The sequence below is a fragment of the Cyprinodon tularosa genome, unplaced genomic scaffold (assembly GCF_016077235.1).
Source record: "Cyprinodon tularosa strain WSP-4 unplaced genomic scaffold, ASM1607723v1 ctg201, whole genome shotgun sequence".
NCBI classification, from domain to species: Eukaryota; Metazoa; Chordata; class Actinopteri; order Cyprinodontiformes; family Cyprinodontidae; genus Cyprinodon; species Cyprinodon tularosa.
In genome coordinates, this window is record NW_024038739.1 from 511,172 (window position 1) to 537,087 (window position 25,916).

Sequence of the window (25,916 nt, forward strand, 5' to 3'; positions counted from 1 at the left end):
CTCCACCTTCCGAAACAAAGAAGAAAATGTCCAACAGCGTCAAGCAGAAGTGGTCCGCCACTGCATGGCCTCTGATGTGTGATGCCAGGTGTTAGGCAGGGTATTTTGGTGCAGCACTCGGAAGTGACTCTTCCCCTTTTCATAACTTTAAGTTGCAGCTCAAGTGGAGAGGGCATCGATATGTGTTACATATGAAGACAGAAGACGAACAACTCAGTTAATAAAAGAGGAAGCGCAGGAAGAAAATGGAGGACCACAAAACGGTGCAGTTCATGAGACTCTTGTCAGGTATTGAAAATCAGAATTACTAATTTTTCAACTCCCTGTATGTCAAAGTTAGAGTTCAGTTTTTTTATTTAACAGGAACCTTGTATCTTCTATAAATGCATGTCAGGAAAGCAGAAATATTAACTCACAGCCCTAATTTAGAGTAAACCTGTCTTTTTTTTAATGAATAAAAAGGTATGCTTTTTGATCTCCATAAGCTGATTAATCCGTGTTAACATGACTTACCTCTAAATGGGGACTTCTAATTAATTACCCATAGAATGTTTTTATCATTAAGGGAACATTTTAGATTACTTTTTTTTTTTTACCAAACTTCAGCTTGTGGACAGAGAGAGACTGGCATTAGAACTCGTATACAGAGAAGTTTGTTGTTTATTTAGTGAATAAAGAGTGGTCAGCAACTTAGCACAGCATCTCATATTATTAGACTCCCAGCACCTTGCTCAACGTCCAGATGTGTGTTTGCCGATTGTTTTGTCACGGATTGGTACTTTCCATCACACACAACTTTGTCCACTTTGGAACACTTGTGCATTCATTTAACATGAAAACTGAGGGCTGTTTTTTTGTTTTATTTATTTGTAAGTAGTCTGTAAACATTAAAGAGGTGGATAATTCAGATAACATTTCTGTGCCATTTCTGGGGAAACTCTGAAATATAAGCCACAGCATATTTTGGTTGTTTTCTGTTTTGGGGAATAATTAAACATATTTCAGTGCATTTGATTATTTTTTAGGTTTACAACATTACAACCACATGGTTTAATACATTTTTAAACAATCGATGTAATGAATCAACACACAGATGATCCATGGATGTGGAGAAAATGGACAGAGACATCATACTGTACCTATGCTTGGTTCAATAATCTGTAGGATCTCCTTTTGCTTGAATTAAATCTGCCTTGTTTTTCTTTTTCCACTCCCCTCTCAACTCCAGCCTTATGTATGGAGAAGCATTCGTGCAACATGATACTACCACCACCATGTTTGCTGGTGTACTGTTTTCACCACACATGCTGATTTTTATGAAGGTCTAAAAATCAAACGTTGGTCTAATCTGAACGGCACCCTTACCTCCACACCTTTAAGAACGGGACTTTAAATGACTTTTGATACATAGATATGTTTTAACAGTTTATTTGTAAAGTGCACTGCTACTACAGTAGCTTTACTTTCAATGTATTTTCTTACCTGTGCTGTGAATCTCTGCCCTGCAATGCACTTTGATCAGTTTAGCGTCTTTCTTTTTGTGATTGTATTCTTACCATTTTTAGGTGAAATAATGTTTTAAGTGAATAAACAAGACCCTCCAAGATGTGCAAAGTTTAATATATTATTTCATGACACAGCACTGTTTTCATATTCTCCTTCCACCTCACAATCATGGTCGTCTTCGTGTTGGTCTTCATAGAACATGACTGAAAAGTATGCAGAGGTTTTGGTTTTAATGTAAAGTATTTGGAAGGGGTTTTAAATAACTTTATATTTTCAACATGACATAAAGGAAAAGGAGTCCTTATCGGTTTAAAAAACAGTGAAGTCAAGGAACATATGTTGTGCTGATTCCATTTTACTCTCCCAACAGAAGACAGCATTGGATCTACCTTGTCCTCAGACTCATGTGAGTACTATCAGAACGAGATATATGACCTGCTGCCCAGTGTCCAGGCTGTACGGTCCCTGCATGGCGGCTATGATACACAGGAAAGCCATGGTGGTCCAGAGCCTGAGGAGTCAAGAGGACCAAGAGATAAGATGTCTCAACATCCCCTCAGGAACCTGGCCATGTCTATGCACGGAAAGAGAGATGCAAGGTGGGAAATTTTATAAAATATAAAAATATTTAATATTTGTCTGATATTTAAGCAAAAAAAAAAAAACTAAAGAAGAATAAACTCTCCTAAATGGGGATCTTCTATGTAAAATATTTCGCAAAAACAGGGGTCAGGATTGACAGGTTTTTTTGACCAATTATATCAATTGTTTGTATATATGGAAAGAAAGAAAGAAAGAAACAAACAAACAACAAAAAATAAGAAATATCTGATAGAGTGTTTTGAAGTAAAAGAAAGTTATTATTTTTTGGAAAATATTTAATCACTGGTACATCAGAGATGCAAAACTTATCTGAATCTGTTTTTTTTTGTTTTTTCGTCACTGTGATGGATGAGATCTGGAAATTGCCCTTATGAAAAGTTTGGGAAAACAACCCGTAGACCCTTTAGCTCCCTGTAGACAGTTTGACTTGGATCATAGATTTGGGGTTTGGCTTTAATGTCTTGGCTGATGACCTGTGATCTTGCTTCAGCATTTTTACATGTTGACATTCATTTTCTGAAAATGTACCATGTCCTCCTTATGCAAAACAGTCACGCCATATGTAGCTGCCAATTTGCCGAGTTTTAATGATGCTATCATGCTTGCAAAGTTCCTCCTTTTACCTCCATGTGTTATGATGGCCAGTATGGTTAAACACCTTAGCTTTACTATAATACAATTATAAACACAATGTAGTCAAAACTTTCTGTCTTTGTACTTTAAAGCATCTGCAGGTTTTATGATGCTTTTTAGATATCTATGTTCTAGTCTAACTTATGGTTGTTATTTATGGATCATAACTGAAAGAACAAGAATCCAGAGACAAGCTGCTGAAACTCATCTTTAGGCTCAGTTGTTTAAATCTAACCAGCTTTAATCTCTTTAGTAAAACCATACATTTTTTAAACCTTAATTTGTGTCTGTTTAGATCTTGATTAATGACACGTTGAGTGTGTGAATAATAATATATGTATTTGCTGCTGTTTAGGGAAAGGAGGAAAATGCAGATTAGTAATAATGGTTTTATAAAGTCATGGAGTCGGAGCCAGAGCATCAACTGGAAGAGGATCCAAGCTCAGGTGCGAGAGATGGGGTTCAGCCTGTTGCCATGGCGACACATACTCCTCAAGATTCAAGGTAACACAGAAGAACAGAAATGTTTCTGCGTTCAAAGCCGTAGACAACTTTCATAATTTCAACTATAATTCCATTTCTTTTTCTTGTTTCTCAGCGAGGTTTGGGGTCGGAGTCAAGTCCTACTTTGTTTTCCTCAGATATCTGATCTGCCTGAATCTGCTACACTGTGCTCTAATCGGAGGCTTCATTCTGGGGCCCACAGCATTTTATGGCAGAAACAGGACTGGTGTGTTCAATCTAACAACAAAAAGTATTACATTTAATTGAAATCCAATTGAGCTACGTGTAAAGGAAAATCTCTTCTGTTTTACAGAATCGTTGAGGTTTAACAAAAATGACTCAGTGTTAGATTTCTTCCTGGGATCGGTAGGAGTTTATATTCATTTTATCAGTAATAGTTGTCTGTATGCATGAAGCAAAGCTACGGTTTGTTCAAAATGCAACAACACAGATTTGTTCTAAAACAATACTTGGCATAAGATGGATAAATCTTCTTATAAACAGGGATTTCTTGATCGTTCTCCTGTTTTCATTGGTTTTTACACCCCTGGCTCTCTGGATCTAAGCTGCCTGAACACTCCCCTGCTGTACCTTGCCGGGATCCTCAGTATCTTTGCCTTTAGTCTCATCATAGCGGCCCGCAGGTTAGTGATCAACTCCAATACACCATAAGAGATTAGTCATCCTCTGTTTACAAGGGATCACAAAAGTGTATCTGTCAATCAAAAATGCAGTTGTTTAATCTAGCAGAAATGGGACTCTGAAAATTCAGATCATCTAAATAGTCTCACTGTTCAAAAGTATTACACAGGAGAAGATAGCAAAAAAAAAAAATCAATGCAAAATCAATCTTAACATGAGTACAAAAATTCTTAAACCAGGTGTGTTTACCATTGGTTTGAGCAGGTAAATAATATGATCTGCCAATGGACTGAGTATGTTCAGTCTTAAAGTAATATAATTATATATTTTTCACTTGAAATAAGAGATTACAGTTGCTTTGTGTTGTTTTAAATGTAAATCGTCTTGTTCCATTGTCTCCCACCTGCTCAATCAAGAAAAAATGCAACCAATTTAAGAAAAATGAATTTACCTAGATTTTAATGTTTTGGAGTGTAATGCTGCTGAGAGGAGGCAGTCATCAATAATAATTTGACAAAATATAGGAGAACAGCAAGACAAGTAAGACATTTATCCCCAAAAAAAAATCCCCAAAAGAACAGGAACCAGAGAGAGAAGCTGAGAAGATAATAAGGCTTCCTACAGTAAAGATGCTGCAAGAATAATGGAACACTGAATAGTTGTGTTTTATATGACGTGGCAAAAATCTCCAGTGTGTCCCTTCTTGCTTGACTAAAGGGCAGTAATAAAGACAGAAGTCTTCCTTCCAAATAAAATATCCATTGTTGGATTATTTTAAACCAATTAAGTAAATGTATTATCTGAGAGCCTACAGTGCCAGAAGTTTCTGTGTGGCAAGAAAACAATAGTACACTTGAGTTAGGCCCCTTTCCCACTGGCTTCCTAACATGTTGCTCTCCATCTTCTGTATTTCTGTCACGCTGGTGACATCATCAACACCAACCATAGTGTTGGACCTAGTTAGACCCAGCTATTTTTGCCAGTGGGAAGGGAGCCAAATGCGGATTGTCAGCAGGTCAACCCATGTTTGAAAAACATGCTTTGGTATTTTCAGTGGGAAAGGGGCTGTGACAATTTGGCTTAAAGGTGGAAATATCATGCTTTGGGTTATATCTCTTTAGATAGAACTAAAGAACAAGGCAAAGAAGCCATTTTCAAAGACTTGTTAGTTTGACCCAAGACCTTCAATGTTCTTCAAGAAAGCTGCCAATAATGGAATGAGCATACATCAAAATCAACATAATAATGTCCTCAACAGAAGGTTTATTTTTCAAAATCTTGTTTATCCAAGTAAAGAATACAAAAGTACAACAACTATATACAAATAACAAATATGCCAGGTGGTATGCCACAATAAGTAATTATATATTAAGGGGAAAGAAATAACAAAATGATAAACATGTGCTGAGGAGTGTCAGATATATATATTCTACTAAACATGTATTCTACAACATGAAGAATTTTGAGTTGGGAACAGATTGATATGTTGTGCTTTTTTGCCTTTTGGTGAGTGGAGGATCAAATATTTCACATATTACAAAAATATTTCTTAAGTTCAATTAAATAATCATTAAAGTCAGCCTTTTTCTTTAGACATTTTAAATTATGCAAGTAAAATTTGGCTAATTATAATTCAGAGATTGATAAGGAAAATTTTGGGATACATTTTACTTTGCAACTGAAAACCAAAGAGAATTTTTTTTCCCATAGAAGTTGAAAATCTTTTAAAATAGTTACTAAGGTGTTGCCAGAAAGTCTTAGAAAGATTACTTAGGTAGTCTTGGGCAGGATAGATCCTGTGAATTGCTTTGTATGAAACTTCCTTCACCTTGTAAGTGAGTAGAAAGTGATTAGGTAACAACCAAGTATGTTTCCAGGACACATCAGTTGAAGAGAGGAAATTAATTGTTTTCAAATGTCTAACTTTTCCCAGGTTGAGTGGTCAAACATTGTCAGGCGGAGCTTCTTTGTTTATCATTTGTCTGCAAAGAATATATGCAGCTTTGAAGGTTGTGAAGTTACCTGTAATGGCGTCATTTTACCACATCATAGAAACGTTTTAGATATTTATTTATTCCAGGGTGTGAATACTTTTTAGACCCATTACATCTGCTCTGCTGTTACAGAACAACTGTTGGCTACAAGCACACATGGATGCTTGAGAAGCGTACTAGTGTGAATGTAAGCTTTAAGATCTTCTGTGGCTGGGACTTTAACATCCAGGATCCAGCAGCTGCAATGCTCAAGCACAGCTTCATTAGAAACGATCTCAAGGTGAGAAAGATACTCTATACCTGAAGATTGCAGCTTAGTTTTCTGCCATATTGGATCATGAGTTTGTTACAGTAGATGGCCTAACCAAATGTATCTGGGGCAATGAAACAGTATATTAAAACATTATTTTTTTCTTGAAAAAAAAAAAGAAGCTAAAAATGCAGGCAAAATTAGGTAAAATGATCTATAGGTCCCTTAAGATATTGTACAATAAGCAGAAAAGATAGACATGAGTATTATTTTGAAGAATGTATTATCACATATATAAAAAAATGATTAAAATTGTTTGGATTATATCCATTTAGTTTGCTAAAAATGCTGTGTTGTAAAATCTGTCTCTCAGCTTTTTCTGGAGGAGCAGAGCTTCTCCTTGAGGAAAGCTCAGAGGACTCTTGGGCAAAAGGTGCGTCTCTACCTGCTTAGGTTCATCCTAAACCTGGTTGTTTTATCACTGCTCGGTGGAGCTTTTTACCTCATCTACTTTTCCACAATGCTATCACTCACTGAGGTAAGGTGTGGGCCTGAAGTTTTTTTTTTTTTTTCCAGTGCAAACATGATTAATTATTCATTTGTTTCATTTGTGACTGTTTTCCTTAGAGTTCAGACGGATGGTTTCTTAACCTGGTCCTTCAGTATCTTTCACCCATAACCATCACTTTTGTGAACCTAATCCTCCCTCACATGTTCCGTAAGGTCTCGTCTTTTGAGGACTATTCTTTAACTGTTCAAGTAAATGCAACACTTGTAAGGTATGAAGCAGAAGGAGACGTTTAGCTTCTGCAGATTACACACAAATAAGCATTACTGATAGAACTTAATCTGTGTTTTACTCAGGAGCATCTTCTTGAAGCTGGCTTCCCTTGGAATTTATTTGTTTTTCGTCTTCAAAACGCGACAAACACAGCAAGAAAAAGTAAGTGAGAGGAATTATAGCACTTTATTTTTATTTAAGATCTATAAATGTTGCTATCATGAGGTGATTTCACCCAAGTTCCAGGTTCCCATCCATCTGAAAAGTAGACATTATTTTCCAATGTCAGTGTTAAAACAAAATTTTTAATTGTCTATTCTTTATTCCTGCTCATGTCTTTGTCTTTAAAGGCACACCGTGTAACTTTTGGCCACTACGGGCACTATACCTGTAACTGCCAGTATTTTGCTTTTACTAAACATCGAAAATAATAAAAAAGATATAGGACTGTATACTAGGAGCAAAATGTTAACTTACCATTCTAATAATAATGTTGAGAAAAGAGAATCGGTTTTACATCCAGCTTCTTCTTTCAGCCTGCGCCAACGAACAAACAGCTTTCTAAGATCGACTCCTTTTTCCTCGCTCATGATGCCTTTCACGCTTTCTCCTTTCAGCCTGCTCAGAAGGTTTAAACTTTTCCTTGCCTCAGCCATGACTAGTAGTCCAACAGGCAAAAATAGTAGAGCTCCATGACTATATAAGAGCCTGTGGATATAAAGAGATACGTTCTTCCAGGTCATTGACGGTCCGTCATCTCCCAACTTACTTAGTTGGTATTTCAAGAGGGCAGCGTCCGTTCTGCAAATGCGCCATCAGCTCATTTGCGCATGCGCATCCAGATATACATCCTGGTCGTATTGTTAAAAATACCTAAATGATGTTTTCCCTCCCCCAAAATAGTAAACGTACTAAAATATAATGTTTTAAAGGTTAATAATGTATTTCCTGAGAAAATAAATGCCATAAAATCCTTTCTGTTTTATCACTTGTCTGTACCCGATCTGCACTGGAAATGGGATCCTTCGCTACTTCAGGTGGCTAACTTTTTCAGCTTTGGATTTAAACATAAATCTGGTCTTCTTGAGTTTTATGTTTTTGTTTCTTTTTAACCTCATGCTATATAGTATGTAATGTAAAGAAAGAAACAACTAAAATGCATTTAAACATGCTTTAATCATATTTTGCCAGACTGCTCTGAGCATGTCCGAATTCTACTTATCAACCACAACTGAAAGTCTCAATGACCCTAAAAAGTTTTGGAAAACAATTAAAACTTTGACTGTTGAAAATAATTCACAGACTTTGCCAAATTTTATTGTTCATAAGTCAACAAATAAAAAAAGTCGAAATGTTAAATTGTTTTAATCAACACTTTATATCCTCCAAACCCTCTAACACAGGGGTGTCAAAGTGGTTCCAGAAAGGGCCGTGTGGCTGCAGGTTTTCTTTCCAGCCAAGCAATAGCACATCAGACTCATTCATCTCATGAAGTCATCATGTTCACATTGGACTCACTTGATTAGATGACTGGAGTCTGGTGTGATATTGCTTGGTTGGAAAGAAAACCTGCAGCCACACGGCCCTTTCTGGAACCACTTTGACACCCCTGCTCGTGTCAACCACACGTGTAACAACACCTGCACCAGTTTCTGATGTGTCAAAATTCAGTTTTCAGCCTTTTACGTTGTGTCAAGTCTATAATGCATTGAAATCATTAGATGCTCGAAAATCTCAAGGACCTGACCTAATTGATTCCTACTTTTTAAAAATATCAGCAGATTACATAGCTCAACCCTTGACTTACATTTTTAAATTAAGTCTGAGCACTATGCAAATTCCCAAAATTTGGAAGTCTGCTTTTGTCACTCCACTATTCAAAGGTGGTGATCCAGCAATCTTAAATAGCTATCTGCCTATATCAAAGCTCTGCATCCTATCAAAGGTTTTAGAATCTTTAATCAATGAACAGTTGAAAGAATATCTGTACTCTAATAATCTGTTGTGTAAATTTCAGTTAGGTTTTAGAAAAGGTCATGGTACCATCACAGCGACTTTGAAAGTGATTAACGATAGCCCCATTTACACTACCCTTGAAAAACCGATCCAGGCCGAGACCGGTCCGAGCTTGGATCGGTAACCAGGCCAAGCTCAGTTTTGACGACCGTTCACACGTCACACTTATCTCGGTTATCTCGACTCCTCGACTCCTCGCCTCCTAGTGACGATGTGCGGTATTACTGCTAGGATTGAAGGAGGGACTCAAGCAGCTGGTGGCGGTAATGCACCAAACGCTGTTTGTCAACCGCCGTAAAACCCAAGAAGAAGAAGACGAAGGAGGAGGGAATCAAGCAAATCAAAATGGCGGCGCCCGTCACATTCAGAAAGTTATGCTTGATTATTATTGCTGTACTTCCGTGTTTGCGGTGGGACAGGCGAAGACGGCAACCTTGCGCGGATGTACTTGAGTACTCTGGAATGGAGTGTGAATCGGCATGTTCAGCCAGTCGGCGATGACGCGTTCTGCTCATGCGCTCTTGTTATCAGAGAACCGAGCCAGGAAAAAACCGAGCCGAACCCACCTCGGGAACTGGTCTGCAGTTAGCGCGGTCCGGTTATGTCTATCTCGGTTCAGTTCAGGTTGTTTCCGTTCACACACGACAAGTTATCTCAGTTACTGAGCTCGGACCGGTCTCGGCTCAGTTTTTTAAGGGTAGTGTAAACGGGGTAAATGTTGGCCAGGATCTTATAGACACTAACTACCATTTTTATGCTGATGACATGGTTTTTTACAGTTTTAGAAAAAACCCTAGTGCGTGTCTCTCTACTTTACAAATTGCTTTTAATTCAGTTCAGCACAGGCTTTTAAAACTAGATCTTTCTTTAAATTCAAATAAAACTAAAATTATGTTATTTTCAAAAACAAAGACAAAATTGCAAAATAGCTATCCTCTTATCACCTTGGATGGGTCAGAAATTGAAAGGGTTCAATCTTTTAAATATTTAGGAATTTTAATTGATGAAAGTCTAAATTTTAAACCTCATGTTGAACAATTGATTAAGAAACTCAGACTGAAAATTGGCTTCTTCTTTAGGAATAGGCCTTTTTTCTCTTTTAATTCGAAGAAGAGACTGGTAGCTGCAACGTTTTACCCATTCTGGACTATGGTGACCCAATCTATATCAATGCCCCAGATCAAGTTCTAAAAATTTTTGACTCAGTTTACCATGCCTCCCTACGATTTATCAGAAATTGTAAGCCTCGCACACACCACTGTGAACTTAACATACGTGTGGGCTGGCTAGCATGAGAGACTCGTAGACTCACTCACTGGTATATGATCATTTATGAGGGTATTCTGCGTCTGCTCCCCTCATACCTCTGTGAGTACATTCAACCAAGAGCAGCTGGACTGTATTCTCTACGTTCTCAAGAGTCTTTGCTTCTGTCTGTACCTAGTGTCTGCACTGAAGCTGGAAAGACAGCTTTTCAGTACTCTGCCCCCACAGCATGGAACAATCTCCAGAAAGACTGGAAGTTGAAGGATTTGATCCCATTCGGACATTTTAAACGATTGCTCAAAGGTTTGGAAATGAGATCTATGGTTTGTAACTGTTTTATGAATTTCTAATTATAGATAGATGTAATTTTAAACTGTAATGTAATTTGTAATGTAATCTTTTGCCGCTGTCTTGGCCAGGACTCCCTTGAAAAAGAGATTGTTGATCTCAATGGGACTTTGCCTGGTTAAATAAAGGAATAAAAAAAATAAAAATGTCTGATGATGATGTCAGAAAAGCAGTTTAGCGAAGAAAATGTAAAAAGCTTAAAAATTGTCTCACAAATGTCATGAAACATTTTTACAGATGTTTATTAGTATTCTTTATTGAGTTAAGGATAGAAATAAGTAGTTTTAGTACCACAATTACATTATTTATGGACACCCGGATGTATATCTATTCACACATGCGCAGAACGGATCATACTTCTGGGACGGATTGCATAGTGACAGGCAGCCCCGCTCTTAGCATTGATAGTGTCAAGCGCTGTATATTTGCTTGAGGAATCATTTAAAACAACTCATATGTGTCAACTCTTTAGGTCACAAAGTCTGCGGTGTGCCTTTAAATCGTTTCTATTAACCTTTTTGTAATGTAAACTTTTTAAAGAGAAAATTACAATTTACCACATTATCTCACATGTTATAATGATTCCTTGTATTTCCCTTTTTCTGTGCATGTTAATTTTTTTCTTTCCTTCGGCCTGTATAGATTCAATAAATACAACCAAGCCACTGTAGAAAAGTCTTTAGAAATAAAATTAGAGATCTGATGGCTGAATCTTAGAAAAAAATCTCAGATTTCTACCCAAACCCACTGTTGGGGAAAAAAGTCTGCGATTTAAACTTTATTTTCACATACACTACCGTTTAAGTGTTTTGGGTCACATTGAAATGTCCTTATTTTTGAAGGAAAAGCACTGTACATGTGCTAATGTGATAAACGACTATTCTAGCTGCAAATGTCTGGTTTTTGGTGCAATATTTACATAGGTGTATAGAGGCCCATTTCCAGCAACTATCACTCGTGTTCCAATGGTACAATGTGTTTGCTCATTGGCTCAGAAGACTAATTGATGATTAGAAAACCCTTGTGCAATCATGTTCACAAATTTGAAAACAGTTTAGCTCATTACAGAAGCTACAAAAACGACCTTCCTTTGAGTAGATTGAGTTTCTGGAACATCACACTTGTGGGGTCAAATAAACGCTAAAATGGCCAGAAAAAGAGAAATTTAATCTGAAACTCGACAGTCTATTCTTGTTCTTAGAAATGAAGGCTATTCCATGCGAGAAATTAATAGGAAATTTAAGGTTTCCTAGAACGGTGTGTACTACTCCCTTCAGAGGACAGCACAAACAAGCTACTGCGGGTACTATTTAATGAAGATGCCAGTTGGGGACCTGTGAGGCGTCTGTTTCTTAAACCAGAGACTCTAATGTACTTATCTACTTGTTCAGTTGTGCAACGTGGCTTCCCACTTCTTTTTCTACTCTGGTTAGAGCCTGTTTGTGCTGTCCTCTGAAGGGAGTAGTGTATTTCTTTAAAGTTAAGACTAGTTTAAAGTTATCTTCATTGAAATGCACAGTGCTTTTCCTTAAAAACTAAGGACATACGGTAGTGTATTTAATCAAGTCTGCTGCTTCTGTCTGTTTGATGCACATCTTTTTGAAACTATTTACAGTAATTAAAAAAAGCACTTATTTCCTCTTTTTTTTTAAGTGTTGCACTTAGCTGCCAGAGCAAACGAGTCAGTCAGAGAAAGGACTTTGTCTGTTTAATTCTGGACCAACTCTGCTCTGACTAAAGTTTTAAATCATGACACAAATTCCTTATACAAATTTCACATAATTGGAGATGCAGTGCACATGAAAGTTAGGATAGACATTTTGCCTGATTAAAGCGTAACAATGGTTCAAGGTTCCTAAAGGGTTTGTATCAACCACATAAATTTTTTTATATTAAACATTAGCCGTTTTTGACATGTTTTTTTGTTGTTGTCTGTGTTTCTTTTTAGTCTGGGTGCAGAGAAAACCAGCTTGGCAGAGAAATGTACAAACTGTGTATCTTCAACTTCATCGCCACTTTCTGCAGCACTTTCTTTGTGAACTACCCGAGGAAGTGGGTGTAGTTGAGATAACCACTCTACTTCTTTTTTTGAAGTGTTGTTTTTGAGACCCTTAGTGAAAGATTATACCTGTTTTTTTTATCCTGAATACATTCTATAGCTATAATTATGATACTGTTATTATATAAAGTTGGTAAATATGCTTGTGTTCCTGCTATTTCACAGGCTTTTGCAGGAGATGTATCCAACATCCTTGCTTGCACGTCTATTAGGCAAACAGAGATTCCTGATTCCTTTTAATGTGCTGGATCTGGTTTATGTGCAAACTGTATCTTGGGTGGGAGTCTACTACTGCCCTCTGCTGCCGCTGATTGGAGTAGTCACGCTGGTGGCCACATTCTACATCAAAAAGGTTGTACACTGGAACGGAGATCAATGTTCACTCCCACCTGTATTTATGAGCTTTGATGACTTATGTATCCAGGGGAGGATTTAGGAAATTAGGGGCCCTAGGCAAAGACAGGGGCCACTGAACTGAGAAGACAACACATTATACAGATACAGAAATTTTAATACAATGGACTATAATTATTTATTTTACGTTTTGTTCCTCTCTTCTTGTCCCTTTTCTTGTTGTTTTCCTGTCTATGATTTGCACTAAGCTTACTTTTCATGCTGTCTCAAAATGAATGAAAATATTTTCCTTTCACTAAGCTCACTTAGCTCCTTCCTGTGTTTCCAAAAAAGCGACGGCAAAAGTAAATAACAGTCCTTTTCACTGTAGACAAGACATGATCTGCTTATCTGTTCTCCATTTTTCTTTTATATGAAATAATAGCTGCATGAATCATGACAGTAGACAAAATAAAGGAGATCAGGAGGCAGGGTTACGAATCTACTTGCTCTGGAGAGCAGAGTCCTGTGCTTTTTATGTTGTCGCCAAAGTCTTCAGTAACAGAAAAAAGTTGCTAGATCAGGCGCTTTTTTGAAATAAAAGTCCCAAAGGGGTCTAAAAAGTCACTAAATACAGCAACATAAGCGCTAAGTTAGAGACACTTCTCCTTGCACTTTTTGTTTTCAAATTGTTTGCTGCTGTCGGTTTGGACCTTTATAAACATGTGCAGCAAATGGACTGATCCAATTTGGTGGACACAGAAGGGCCTGAGACACACTTAATGTTATAAGGATTCTGATGGCATTTTAGAGAAAGGATTTTTTTTCAAAAACATAATTAATGTACACAAAAAGGAAAAGCTGTATCAACCATACATGTAAACAGAGTTTTATGCCCCCCCCCCCCAAGAACTTGGGACCATAGGCAACTGCCTAGTATTGCCTAATGTTAATCCCCCCCTGTATGGCTCTATCCCTGTTTGCCAGTTGTGGACCACTTTTAAGTGACCACTGGAGACAGGGAACTGCTCACAGAGCATCATCTGAGAAGAGAGGCTGACATAAGGGCTGGTCATTGATGATTTATCATATTTGATCTAATCCTTGTTGTTTCCCTTTATTCTGCTTTTCCAACATGTAAAAAAGTGTTAATTTGCTGCCCAACTCATCCAAACTACTAACATAATTCCATCATTAATAGATATTGAATGATACCACTGTTCTGATTTCTCTCATTATAACTCTTAGTGGTTATAATCTTATGCCTGATTGATGTTTTCTACTATTTCATTAATGTTCCTTTTTGAAGTTTTTAAATCTAAAATAATGAGCAGATGGCATGGCAGGTAACTAGATTATAGTCAATATTTTCATTAATATAGAGATGTTATTCATCAATTCAATGAAAATAATTACAACTCAATAAAGATTATATTATTAATGATGATAATGATTAAAAATCAATATTTTTTAACCAGTTTTTTATCAGCTCCAAAGCTGCCTGATTAGTTCCATAAAATTAGCAACCAGTTAGTCTTCATTAACATTAGAGAGGGATTTTTAATTCTGTTGCTCTTTTTTTTTAAATTATTTATAGAACATTTCATCATTTTAATCATACAGAGTTTAAGCATTTATAGAGATTTCAAAATGGCAAAATCATAAAGAAAATTAAAAGAAACAATAGAAATATGTTTATTAAGTATGAAGTTAAGGTGAACGCTGATCTTCCTTCCTTCCTTCCTTCCTTCCTTCCTTCCTTCCTTCCTTCCTTCCTTCCTTCCTTCCTTCCTTCCTTCCTTCCTTCCTTCCTTCCTTCCTTCCTTCCTTCCTTCCTTCCTCTTTCCTCTTTGCTTCCTTCTGCCCTCCCAATAAAAATATGTGTGTTATGTATGAAGTTAAGGGGAACGCTGATCTGTCCACTTCATAACTCAGTATTGGTAGTCCTTCCTATGACTCAGTACCCATGAAGTGGCCCTCGGCCTTAAAAAGGTTGGCAACCCCTGATATAAGGCATCCAGAATTCATGTTGTCACCATGAAGTGTAAACATAAATGAGTTAAAATGCGTAAATGTGATATTTACGGGGAAATACGTGATTTAGCTTAAATTTTTCCAATGTGTTCTTACTGCTGTTGTTCTTATTGCTAATGTAAGCTAAGCTTAGCTAAGCTAGCTACCTCCAAAGCAGCTGGGTTTACATGCATTAAGTAAATTATACTCTATCGTTTGTACTATCCACACAGATGTGTTCAAATGAATCTTAACATTCAGCAAAAGTATTTAAAAGTCCGTTTTGTAGTTGAATTCCAACATTTTCATTGGGAGCATTAAAGTTTGAACTCATTTTTGGCACAAATAGGACCTCGTATTAAAGCACAGGCAGCTATGAAATTAGCCTTAAATTGGTTCAATAGTGTTTATATCGCTGTCTGATTGTGTGTCTTCAGTTCAGTGTCCTGCGGTGTTGTGTGGCAGAACAGCGGATGTTTCGAGCCTCCAACTCTTCAGTTTTATTCCATTTCATGTTGCTGTTGGGTCTCCTAATGGCTGCAGCCGCACCAGTCTTGGACTATTACCAGTCTAAGCAACCAAACACCATGTACGTATTTTCCACGTTACTCTTTCACTCAGCATTTACAATCCAGATATTTTTAAGTCAAATATTTTTAATAGCTGGATGTCTGGTTAACCCTTTGTTGCAATTAATCACATTTATGAAGCTCTTCCTTTTTTGTTTTATAGCTCTAGGATCTCCTGTGGTCCATTTTTAAATCAAGAAAGTGTGTTTAATGTGACCAACAAATGTGTGAAAAGACTTCCCAGTTCAGCCCAGACTGCTATACGCTACCTGTCTTCTGAAGCCTTTGCTCTGCCTCTCCTGCTAGCCGAAATGTAAGTTATATTGGGTTAAATCACAAAGAGAACATCACTTTTACCTGTTTTAAAATTGGCTTGAGGGGGATAGAATCAATAAATACCACCTGTACCTCTTAATGTTTTTTTTTTCCCTCCACACATTTTTTATAATATAACCACAAACTTCAATTCAATTTAAATTCAGTTTATTTATATAGCGCCAATTCACAACACTTGTCATTTCATGGCACTTTACAGTTCACCAGATCATAAAGTCAAACTGGTTCAAAGTTTTCTGTCTAAGGAAAACCAGTTGATTGCATCGACTCATTGACTCGAAGGCAATCACTCACACTAAGCATGCTTGTAGTGACAGTGGAGAGGAAACACTCTGTTTTAACAGGAAGAACCCCCCAGCAGAACCAGGCTCAGTGTGAGCGGGGTTCAAGGAGATAGGAGCAGACATAAAGAAAGAAGCAGAGATACAAAAGGCAGCTGTAAAAGGCGGCCCCATCCAGGAAACACACAGCAAGGCAAATGAGCTCCGAGCCAGCTGCCATTTCAGAGGATGAAGAGAGCCAATCCAGTTAGTCACAGTCAGAGAAACAGGACTACACTGAAAAACAGGCCGATTTCCAACATCTATAAAGAAATTTGTTGATGGCAGTACTCAGATTATCTGCAGTCATTGGGTGGATCAAAGATGGACAAGAAGCTGAGTACAGAAAGATGGTGAGCTGGTTTGTGGCATAGTGTGGAATCAGTCCTCTCATTCTGAATATCAACAAAATAAAGGACATGATTGTAGATTTCAGAAAAAACATGAATAAGTTGAAACCTATTAACATCAAAGGAGAAGAAGTGGAGGTGGTGGAGGAGTGTAAATACCTTGGTGTTCACTTGCACAACAAGCTAGACTGGAGACAACTGTGAAGCCATCTACAAGAAGGGACAGAGCAGATTGTACTTCCTATGTAAGCTTAGGTTCTTCGGCATTTGCTACAAAATGCTACATATCTTCTGTAAGTCTGTTACGGAGAGTGTGATCTCTTCTTCCATGGGGTAGCAGCATCAGGGCTAATGACAAAAATAACAACTCAGCAAGCTAATTAAGAAGGCCAGCTTTGGAACTCCTCTATAACCTCTGGAGAATATTTCAGAAGAATTCCTTATAAAGTTAAGGAAATTATGGAAAACAGTGAGCGTCCTCTTAGGATGAACAACAACAGAGTGTCTTCAGTAAGAAGCTTCTCCAGATCCGGGGCAAGACAGATCGCAACCGAAGATCCTTCCCGCCAACAGCTATCATACAACACTTGTTTAAAAAAGAAAAACGTATGAGTTACTGCAACATTTGATTTCCCTTTGGGATTAATAAAGTATTTTTGAATTGAATTGAATTGGAAAAAAAACAAAAAGCCCATGGTAAGTCTAGAGCAACGTTATTTATCCAAACATCAGGCTGGAGATTTGTCAACCCGAAAACAACTGTCCTCCTGTGTAAGGAATACTGAATTATGTTCTTTTTACATTTCCGCACAAGTGAGGCGGTATACATGGCAAACGTGACAGAAACAGCTCTAGTCAGATAACACCAGAACTAAACCTTTGGGCTACATATATTATGCATTGTATGGAAGCAAGCTAATACTACACAGCTGCCAGATTAAAATATAGAGGTGGGATTATCAGGGAAAATCACCCATCATAGATGCTCTGCATCCAATCTGGGCTTGAAATGTTTTTGCAAAGAATAAAAAAAAACAGTTGTTGTATGAAGGCAGTGGACACATGTACTCCAATAGATCTGCAGCTCTACTAGCAGAGAAAGTGTATTCCGCAAAGTATTGCCAGTGGTCACACTTTGATGATCATATGCAAAGAATTTTGAAAACCCTTTTTCTTTTTCCTTGTACTTCCAAAGTAGGTGCTACTTTATGGTTATCAGATAAAATCACAATCCTATACAAAAAAGTTTAAGGCTCCAAAGGCACCTCCTTTGTTTATAAAGATGAATAAGGCCTGTGCAACAGCTATTCTCTATTCTGACTGGATCCACTAGTAAATAACCATGAAATGATGTTGTGTGTCCTCAGCATTCTCCTAACGTCATACGTGTCACGGGGACGCGCCAACCAGAGGGCAATTGAACGGCTTAAAGACATGCTGGTTATGGTAAGCACATAAATGGTGCTCTTTAGTTTGTTTAGCAATATCAAGGTTCCTACAGAGTCTTTAAATGTTAGAAGTGCATAGCATTGGACGTCATTTTACATTTTCAAACAAAATTGTGTTTTGAGCACGGATTTAAGAGTCTAGACAGTCTGTGGTCCATATATGAAAAGGTAAACTGTTCCCAACTATAGGGGGAGAAATACAAACGCCTCTGCATTTATTTTCAATCTACAGCAGGAACAGCTAAGATAAACTAGCTGGTTGTGGATGTAAAGAAGATTTATGATAGGGTCAGACATTTTAATAATTTAAAAGCAAGCAGTGAAATCCAAATATCAGTCTAGAATATAGAAAGTGCGGGACAGAAACTGGAACTAGAGATACAGCATTTGTTAATGTTTTTTAGTTCTTGGTAAAAGAAGAGCTGCTGCCTTCTGCGCAATTTGTAAATCACAAAAAAAGACGTTATACATGCATATCAAATAAGGTAATCGTGGTTATGTATTTATTGAGTTATTAAAGGAAAACAAATGTGCTTGATGCTTTCTTTTATTTGTATTAATTATGAATTAAAGCAGCCAGCTCATCAGCTTTCAATGTTCTGAGAACCTTTCCAATGCCTTCGTGTGTTGCCCAAAAACCTTCTTTATTTTTCACCTCCTTAGACAATCATATGAATCAGATCACACCCATCGCACACCTGTTCATGTTGATCTATTTATAAAAATGGCCAAAACACAGTCACATGGTGTTTCATTTACATGGCTTTCAAAATGTCTAAAACATATTTCAAAATTATTTTTTCACAAATACTTTTTGTTTTATTGCTGTGAAAACAAATAAAAATAGATTTAAAATTCCACCTGACATGTCTGACTCTGCGGGAGTAATGCAACAGCAGCTATTCAGTTTTAGCCACACTCCCTAATGGCTGTCCTCATTGGAAACTCGAGGCTCAAACCTTTTCAAGGAGGAGTCGGAGGTAATTCTGCGACCATTTCAGGTGATGTAACCACTGTGCCAAAATCACATTTCCTCCTTGCACACTGCCCACTAAAACCTTTTTGAAACAAACATGCTTCAACTTATTTAGTCCAAATTTGATTGTGTTATAGCCAAGATACGGATCTATACAGTCCGAGGGTTCATCCGGAGTTTTAAATAGGGTTTCATGGTGCTTTGCAGTGTTTATTTTGGAAAAAACTTTGGTGAGACAAAAAAAAATTTCTCTTTTTTTTTGTGTCAACTATAAATCAGACATGGTGATATTTAAAATGGTGATTCCACCAGAAAAAAAAGCCCCTAATGCCTTTCTGACATACAAATACAAAAAATTGTATTTCAAATGTGTAGTTTGGAAGCTGTACTTGCTTTAGTTCATATGCTCCTAAGAGCTCTGGTTGTTTTAAAAGGATAGCTCTGAAAAATTCCTAAAGTAAGGTTCTCAGTTATGAACGTCTTACTGGACGGAAGCTAACTTTCTTGCGTTTCCAGTAGCTATTATCCACATAAGCATCAGTTGTAAATAAAAGTCCTGTTTTCTTCGAAAAAAAAAATACATTTAAAGGTGCTGTAGGAGATCTTGGAAAAATGGTTCCAGCAAGCTATATTTTTGAACATACACAACCCTGCCTCTCCCTTCAGACCACCCTTTGAAACCACACCTTCAAAACACATGAAGGCGCATGCTTTCTGCAGCGCGTCTAGAGCAGCAGGAGCAGCGCTGATGACAGTTTATTAACACCTAAATTAATGTAAAATGCCGAAATGCCAATATGTGTTCGCTTTTATTATCCTGGTGCCTACAGTTTGGATTATGTATATGAAAAACGCCTTCCAGTCGGGCCAGAGGCTGCTGTTGAACGGGATTCCTAGTGACAATGCACCGCCAATGTACGGAGATCTGAGTGGCTTCGACAGAAATTATATTTGAAGGCAGGATGGTAATCTGGATGAACTGACTGCACTGACAATGTTTTCAGGTGGACTTTCTCACTTCAAAATAGATTCAAACTGCTTTTTACCCACTGATCACAGCGAATATAGCTGCCATTGTTACAGGCAAAGAAAGGATCGGGTCACCCTAGCAAAGATGCTTCAGAACTAAACTTGTAAAAGCATCAAAAAGGAAGCAGCACACGCGTTTTTGCTGCTCTTGCTGCTTTAGGTGTGAACGTAGCATAACAGTGGCTAGCTTCTAGCCACGGCGTTCTGCACGAGCATTGGGGTGTCGATTCGTTCATGTGTCAGGGTACGCGCACAGGGGGGAGGAACAAGTAGGCGACCATGATTTACGTGTCAGGAACCAATCGTGTACAACGGACCGTCTTTTGTGATTGGTTGGGGTTATTGATTGATTTCTCACTGTAGCGGGACCTTTTATTTTAATTTTACTTCCAGACCTTCTATTTCACTGGTTGCTAAGCGGCTGGGGAAAAATGCCTCAGAAAAGATCTCCTACTGCACCTTTAACTATGCTTTGGTTTTACAACACATTGTAAAGCTGTTTTAAGTTTATTTTAAAGAGGTGATTACCATTGCCAGCATATGCTCTGAAAAACTACTTACCAAAATTGGACAATGAAAAAGGCAAGTTACACCGATCTCATTCATCTCCTGTCATTATTAAAGAAGTTATATAGATCCTATTTTATGAGGTTCTGCCCTGTTTGTGTTAATGCTGTGTTTGTATTCATGTTATCGTCCTACAGTGCAGCTCAGATAAGCGATACCTGGTGAAGCAGCACGCCACCATGCTGAGAGGTCAGAAGAACGCAAAGCGGGGCCGTCCTGTAGCCGTGGAGCAAAAGACGCCCCTCCTGTCTCACCTGGCAGCAGACTGACAGATGGATAATCAAACGACCTATTTTGTGAAATATTCAGAAAGAAAAAAAAGTGAACAATTGAAACCTGTAACCTTATTGTGTAAATCAGCATTCCCATCATTACTACCACTTACCTAACAATCATTTTATAAATCAGTGTCTATGATAAGTTAATTTGTACACTGCTTAAAAACCTTTTTTTATGTATGTAAACATAGTTTATATTTGCATTCATTTATTTTATGTCTGAAATATATTTCTATATATCCTTTAAATGTTCTTGATTCATTAAACTCTGCATTAAATATATGTTTTAATGCTTCTAGGATGGCATAATTGGATTAAACCAAACATTTCTCTCTTACGCTACAACAACATGTGTCCCAGGACTTTGCCCTGACATATTACAACTCATGCAGAAAAAATGCAACTCAAACTTTTCTTAAATTTATATTAGATAGTTTTAAGTTGGAGTTAAGATTAAACTAAGGAAAGAAAGGTAGAAAACCTAGGATGAGAAAGGGAAGGAGGGTGGTGTTATGTATGTTTAAAAGTTATATAAAGGTCATCCTATTTAAAAGAAAGGCAGTAAGAGGAAAAAATAACTTAAAGAAGGAGCAGAGAAGGAGGGATGAATAAAAGATTAAGATATGGACACACGGGATCTTATTCCAAACTGGTGACATAAAAAAGCAGGAATACATTCACTGTAAGAGGAAATAAAAATTTGGGGATATGAACGAAGAAAAGAATTTTTTTTAAATACAGTTGCCAAACTCACCAAGAGCCATAGCTAAGTTGAACCGTCCACCTGCTCTTAGAAGTCATGATTTTATGGGATTCTTTATAAATAAGATTGATCTTATTAAAAATAAGTTTATTAGCACTCCTCTATCCGCGTTTGTTTTGTCTCTGGAGGGTGGAGCAGCATCTGAGGTAGTCATGGAATCTGAAAGGGGTTTAGACTGCTTTGATCCAGTTGAACTTTCAGAGTTAGCAAAATTATTGTCTTCATCTAAGCCTTCAACTTGTATTTTAGATTCAGTTTCAACCAGGTTATTTAAGGAGGTATTCCCTTTGATCTCCTCCATTTTAGACGTGATTAATCTATCTCTGTTACAGGGATATGTACCAAAGGCTTTTAAGGTTGCTGTAATTAAACCTCTGCTTAAGAAAAATATGGGTTTGATATATATATATATATATATATATATATATATATATATATATATATATATATATATATATATATATATATATATATATATATATATATATATATATATATATATATATATATGCATGTATGTATTTTGTTTTTTATATTTATATGTTTATTAGTAGATAGACCATCACGAACCACACTCCATGCCAGTAGGTGGCGGTAATGCTACTTAAAAGTTTGTTGCCAACCGCCAATAAATCCAAGAAGAATATCGCCTCACTATCTGTGATAAACAAAACAAAAACATAACGTTATTTCGCTTAGTTTGGACGTGAGTTGAGCTCTAACTGCTCTGAAACTGTTAAAGGAACATCAGCAGATAATTAACAGCAGAGACGTAGGACATCAGGCAGGGAGCAGCTGAGAGATTTGAAACGGTTTTCAGCAGCGTCCGAACATCATGGAGGCTGGAGTTCTGCTGCACAGTTTAGGTATGTATGTCTTCTTCAATTTAACAAAATTTTGAAGGTGTCTACTGCATTAGTTGCTTGACCCCTCGTGCTTTTCTAATCAGAAATCAAACCATTACGTTCCCGGAATGACCTTTATACAAAGACCGACCGTAAAATTCTAGACGGTGGACAACCACAGGTGATTGTGGAGGTGACTGGGTTCCATTCAGAGGCATCTTTACCGGTTAATTAGCTCAGATTGGTGTTAAGGCTGAATGTTATACAACTCAGCAGCAGCTAAGAACCGCTAATTGACTCAACCCAATTTAAGAATCCTCTATTAAGGTAGAGGATTATTCATCCTCCACAGAAAAAAGGTTGAGGGATACTACTATGAAGGCGTGGAGTGGCAGCCTAGTGGTTAGGGCATAGAGCTTCCTGAGGCTCTGAGATTGAGCGCCACTCCCACAGACTGCCACTCTGGGTCCCTGAGCAAGACCCTTAACCCCACACTGCTCCCCGGGCGCGGCAGGATGGCAGCCCACTGCTCCCCAAGAGGATGGGCTAAATGCAGAGGTAAATTTCTCCAATGTGAGATCAATAAGGTTCTATTTAATTATTCTACCTGCATGTATGGGTGTGATGATGCTTTTAAAATATCTGCAATAGCCATACATCTATTTAGAGTATTTCTATAGCACCACTTAACAACACATCTTCTCGAGGCTCTTTACAGAGACGATCCTGTTAAATCCTACGGTCAGATTTGTTCAAAGTAAGGCTGCAACTGAAGATTATTTTGCAAATCGATCAATCTATTGATTTTTTTTTTCCGATTGATCCATTAATAAGTGGATAGCAAATGATTCCTTAAAGGAGATTTTTTACGAAATTAAACCAGGTGAAACTCAAACGTTTCCACTTGAGGTTGTTCTGGATAGAGCATACTGAGAGACGGAAATGTTTTTTTTAAACCTTAAATGCAAAATGTTTACATATATTTACAATGTTTAATTACTGCTCTAAGTGGGTTGCTCTGTCAGCTACAGGCCTGTTTTACACTCTCTATACTCCAGTTAACGATTACTAAATTAGTTGGCGATTATTTCAATAATAATTTAATCTGATTAATCGATTATTTGATTTAGTCCTAGTTTTTAGTTTTCCATCTACTAAAATCCAGCTGATTGCATTGAATCACTAGCTCAGAAATATTTGTTTCTTTCTCTACAAAGCAACCAATTTCATTTTGAGGTCAATCTAATTTCTAATTTGCATGTATTTCAATGTTTCCTGCAGATGTTAAACCAATACGGATGGTTAAAAAAGAAAACCCTGAAGGACACAGACCTTGTGCTGACCTGCACAAGCCAAAGCCCCAGCACATAAAGGAGGAAGTGGAAGAGGTCCGTATCAGTATGGGGAAAGTTGAAGAGATTACAGACATCAAGTTTCCTGTCACTTCTGCTCTGACGAGTGTAGATGAAAAACTGCCTCCTGTCCAACAGCTTTATCAAGAAGAGATTAACGACAGAGATGTTCCCGATGAGAAAAATGGAGAAGAAAAAGAATCCATCAGGATGCAAAATCATGGAGATGTTTCTATTTCCTTAAAGATTGAAGATGGTAAGACAGATGGAGAGGACAGTGATATCAAGCACTCTGTCTCTGGGCTGAAACACCTAAAAACTAAGAATATGGACAATGAGTTAGTTGGAAACATTGAAAAACCGTTAGCCTCTTCTGAGTTTGCTGTGTCAGATTCCGAAACAGGATCCTCAGGCTCAATGGACAAGAAATGTTTTACAGATGTTTTACGCATCAAAATCCATTCAGAAGAGAAGCGGTTCTGTTGTGATGTCTGTGGGAAAAGATTTAGCCAAAAAGGAAATTTAAACAATCACATCAAAACCCATACTGGGGAGATGCCATTCTGTTGTGATGTCTGTGGGAAAAGATTTAGCCAAAAGGGGATGTTAAACACACACATGAGAATCCACACAGGAGAGAAGCCATTCTGTTGTGATGTTTGTGGTCAAAGATTTGGTGATAAAACAACTTTTAGAAGACACATTATAATCCACACTGGACTGAAACCTTTCTGTTGTGATGTATGTGGGCAAAGACTTAGTTGTAAAGCAACTTTGAATACACACATAAGACGCCACACAGGACAGAAACCTTTCCGTTGTGACATCTGTGGACAAAAATTTATCCAAAAGCAACATTTAAACAGCCACAGAAGAATCCACACAGGACAGAAACCTTTTTGTTGTGGTCCATGTGGACTAAAATTTGCTCGTAAAGAAGCTTTGAACAGACACTTGAGAATCCATACAGGACAGAAACCTTTCAGTTGTGATCTTTGTGAAAAAAAATTTAGCCAAAAAACGAATTTAAACACACACATGAGAATCCACACAGGAGAGAAGCCATTCTGTTGTGATCTTTGTGGACATGGATTTACTACAAAGCAAAGTTTAAACAATCACATAAGAATCCACACAGGGGAGAAGCCATTTTGCTGTGATCTTTGCACAAAAAGATTTACTACAAAACAAAGTTTAAACATACACATGAAAATCCACGCTGGGGAGAAAACGACATAGGTATTAAAACATCCTTTTTAGCATACCTGCTATGTGCTGTGCAGCTGACGGTAAAACTTGTAGCATAAGTTGTTTCCTCAGTCTGCAAATTCTTAAATGTGATTACATAATTGAGACACATGGAATAAACCATGAAAAAAACCGTAGTTCCCTGTAGGGTTGGATATCAGATAAATTTAAACAATTCAAGTTTTAATAATTTTCAGTTTCTATTGATTCTCAGTTCCGATTATTTTAAGAAGATTCATAAAGGTTTACATGTTATAAATGAGCTGGATAGCCAGAGCTCTGTGTCGATGAAATAGTCTGAAATTCTCAAATTTAATTCTTTGCACATCTAACTTTGTATGAACATTACTAAAAATTATTGCAGAGTTACCTTTATCTAGTTCATAAATATATCTATGAACTCTAGAAATCTTAAAGATTTTCACACAGCTACTCTTTCACATGGGCCTTTATTGTTTAAAACCTTGTTAAATCACATATCCAATTTTTGATGCTTTCATATCTCGCACCTCAGCTCCAATCAATTAGATGGGGAAGTAATGATGTTTTACATTTGTGGACAGGATGGATCCAGTTTCTTATTCTGTTGCTCAGTTGGTGGTTTTAAGCATATAAAACAGATCCCAAATTAACTAAAGTAAACAATAGATGACTTAACCCCTAGAACCCTACAGACCCACCGGTGGGTCCAGCTGCTACATGACCTCGTAATTTTAACAAACCCCCAGTATTGATGTAAAAGACACATTTGGCACAGTTTGGTGACATTTATGGATAAATGTGCCAAAATGGCCCCTCCGCCTAAGAAATTTCTCACTAATACCATTCTAAAATAAATATTATTCATCTGATTGAGTCCAAATTTGGTATATTTTTACACAACATTT

At 37.3% G+C, this 25,916-nt stretch overlaps 2 protein-coding genes across 2 annotated transcripts; both read left to right on the plus strand.

Moving 5' to 3' along the window:
- Window positions 1–21,103, plus strand: tmc8 (transmembrane channel-like 8). The gene is made up of 16 exons (XM_038284689.1): window positions 1–288; window positions 1,877–2,105; window positions 3,098–3,246; window positions 3,341–3,472; window positions 3,560–3,612; window positions 3,751–3,890; window positions 6,015–6,162; window positions 6,506–6,670; window positions 6,760–6,911; window positions 6,997–7,075; window positions 12,492–12,595; window positions 12,768–12,954; window positions 15,386–15,537; window positions 15,681–15,830; window positions 17,891–17,969; window positions 20,681–21,103. Exons 1-16 carry the CDS (start codon window positions 246–248, stop codon window positions 20,810–20,812), a joined length of 2,094 nt encoding a protein of 697 aa, XP_038140617.1. The 5' UTR covers window positions 1–245; the 3' UTR covers window positions 20,813–21,103.
- Window positions 21,104–22,207: 1,104 nt separating this feature from the next.
- Window positions 22,208–25,803, plus strand: LOC119783258 (gastrula zinc finger protein XlCGF57.1-like). Its single transcript, XM_038284676.1, has 2 exons — window positions 22,208–22,450; window positions 23,711–25,803. Exons 1-2 carry the CDS (start codon window positions 22,420–22,422, stop codon window positions 25,018–25,020), a joined length of 1,341 nt encoding a protein of 446 aa, XP_038140604.1. The 5' UTR covers window positions 22,208–22,419; the 3' UTR covers window positions 25,021–25,803.
- The last annotated feature ends 113 nt before the right edge of the window (window positions 25,804–25,916 follow it).

Bases quoted from the DNA above. Each gene is read 5' to 3' on its own strand.
- tmc8 (XM_038284689.1), top strand. From the start codon at position 246: ATGGAGGACCACAAAACGGTGCAGTTCATGAGACTCTTGTCAG. The intron at 2,106-3,097 runs GTGGGAAATTTT...GCTGCTGTTTAG, and splicing joins CACGGAAAGAGAGATGCAAG to GGAAAGGAGGAAAATGCAGA. The intron at 6,912-6,996 runs GTATGAAGCAGA...TGTTTTACTCAG, and splicing joins GTAAATGCAACACTTGTAAG to GAGCATCTTCTTGAAGCTGG.
- LOC119783258 (XM_038284676.1), top strand. From the start codon at position 22,420: ATGGAGGCTGGAGTTCTGCTGCACAGTTTAG. The intron at 22,451-23,710 runs GTATGTATGTCT...TGTTTCCTGCAG, and splicing joins AGTTCTGCTGCACAGTTTAG to ATGTTAAACCAATACGGATG.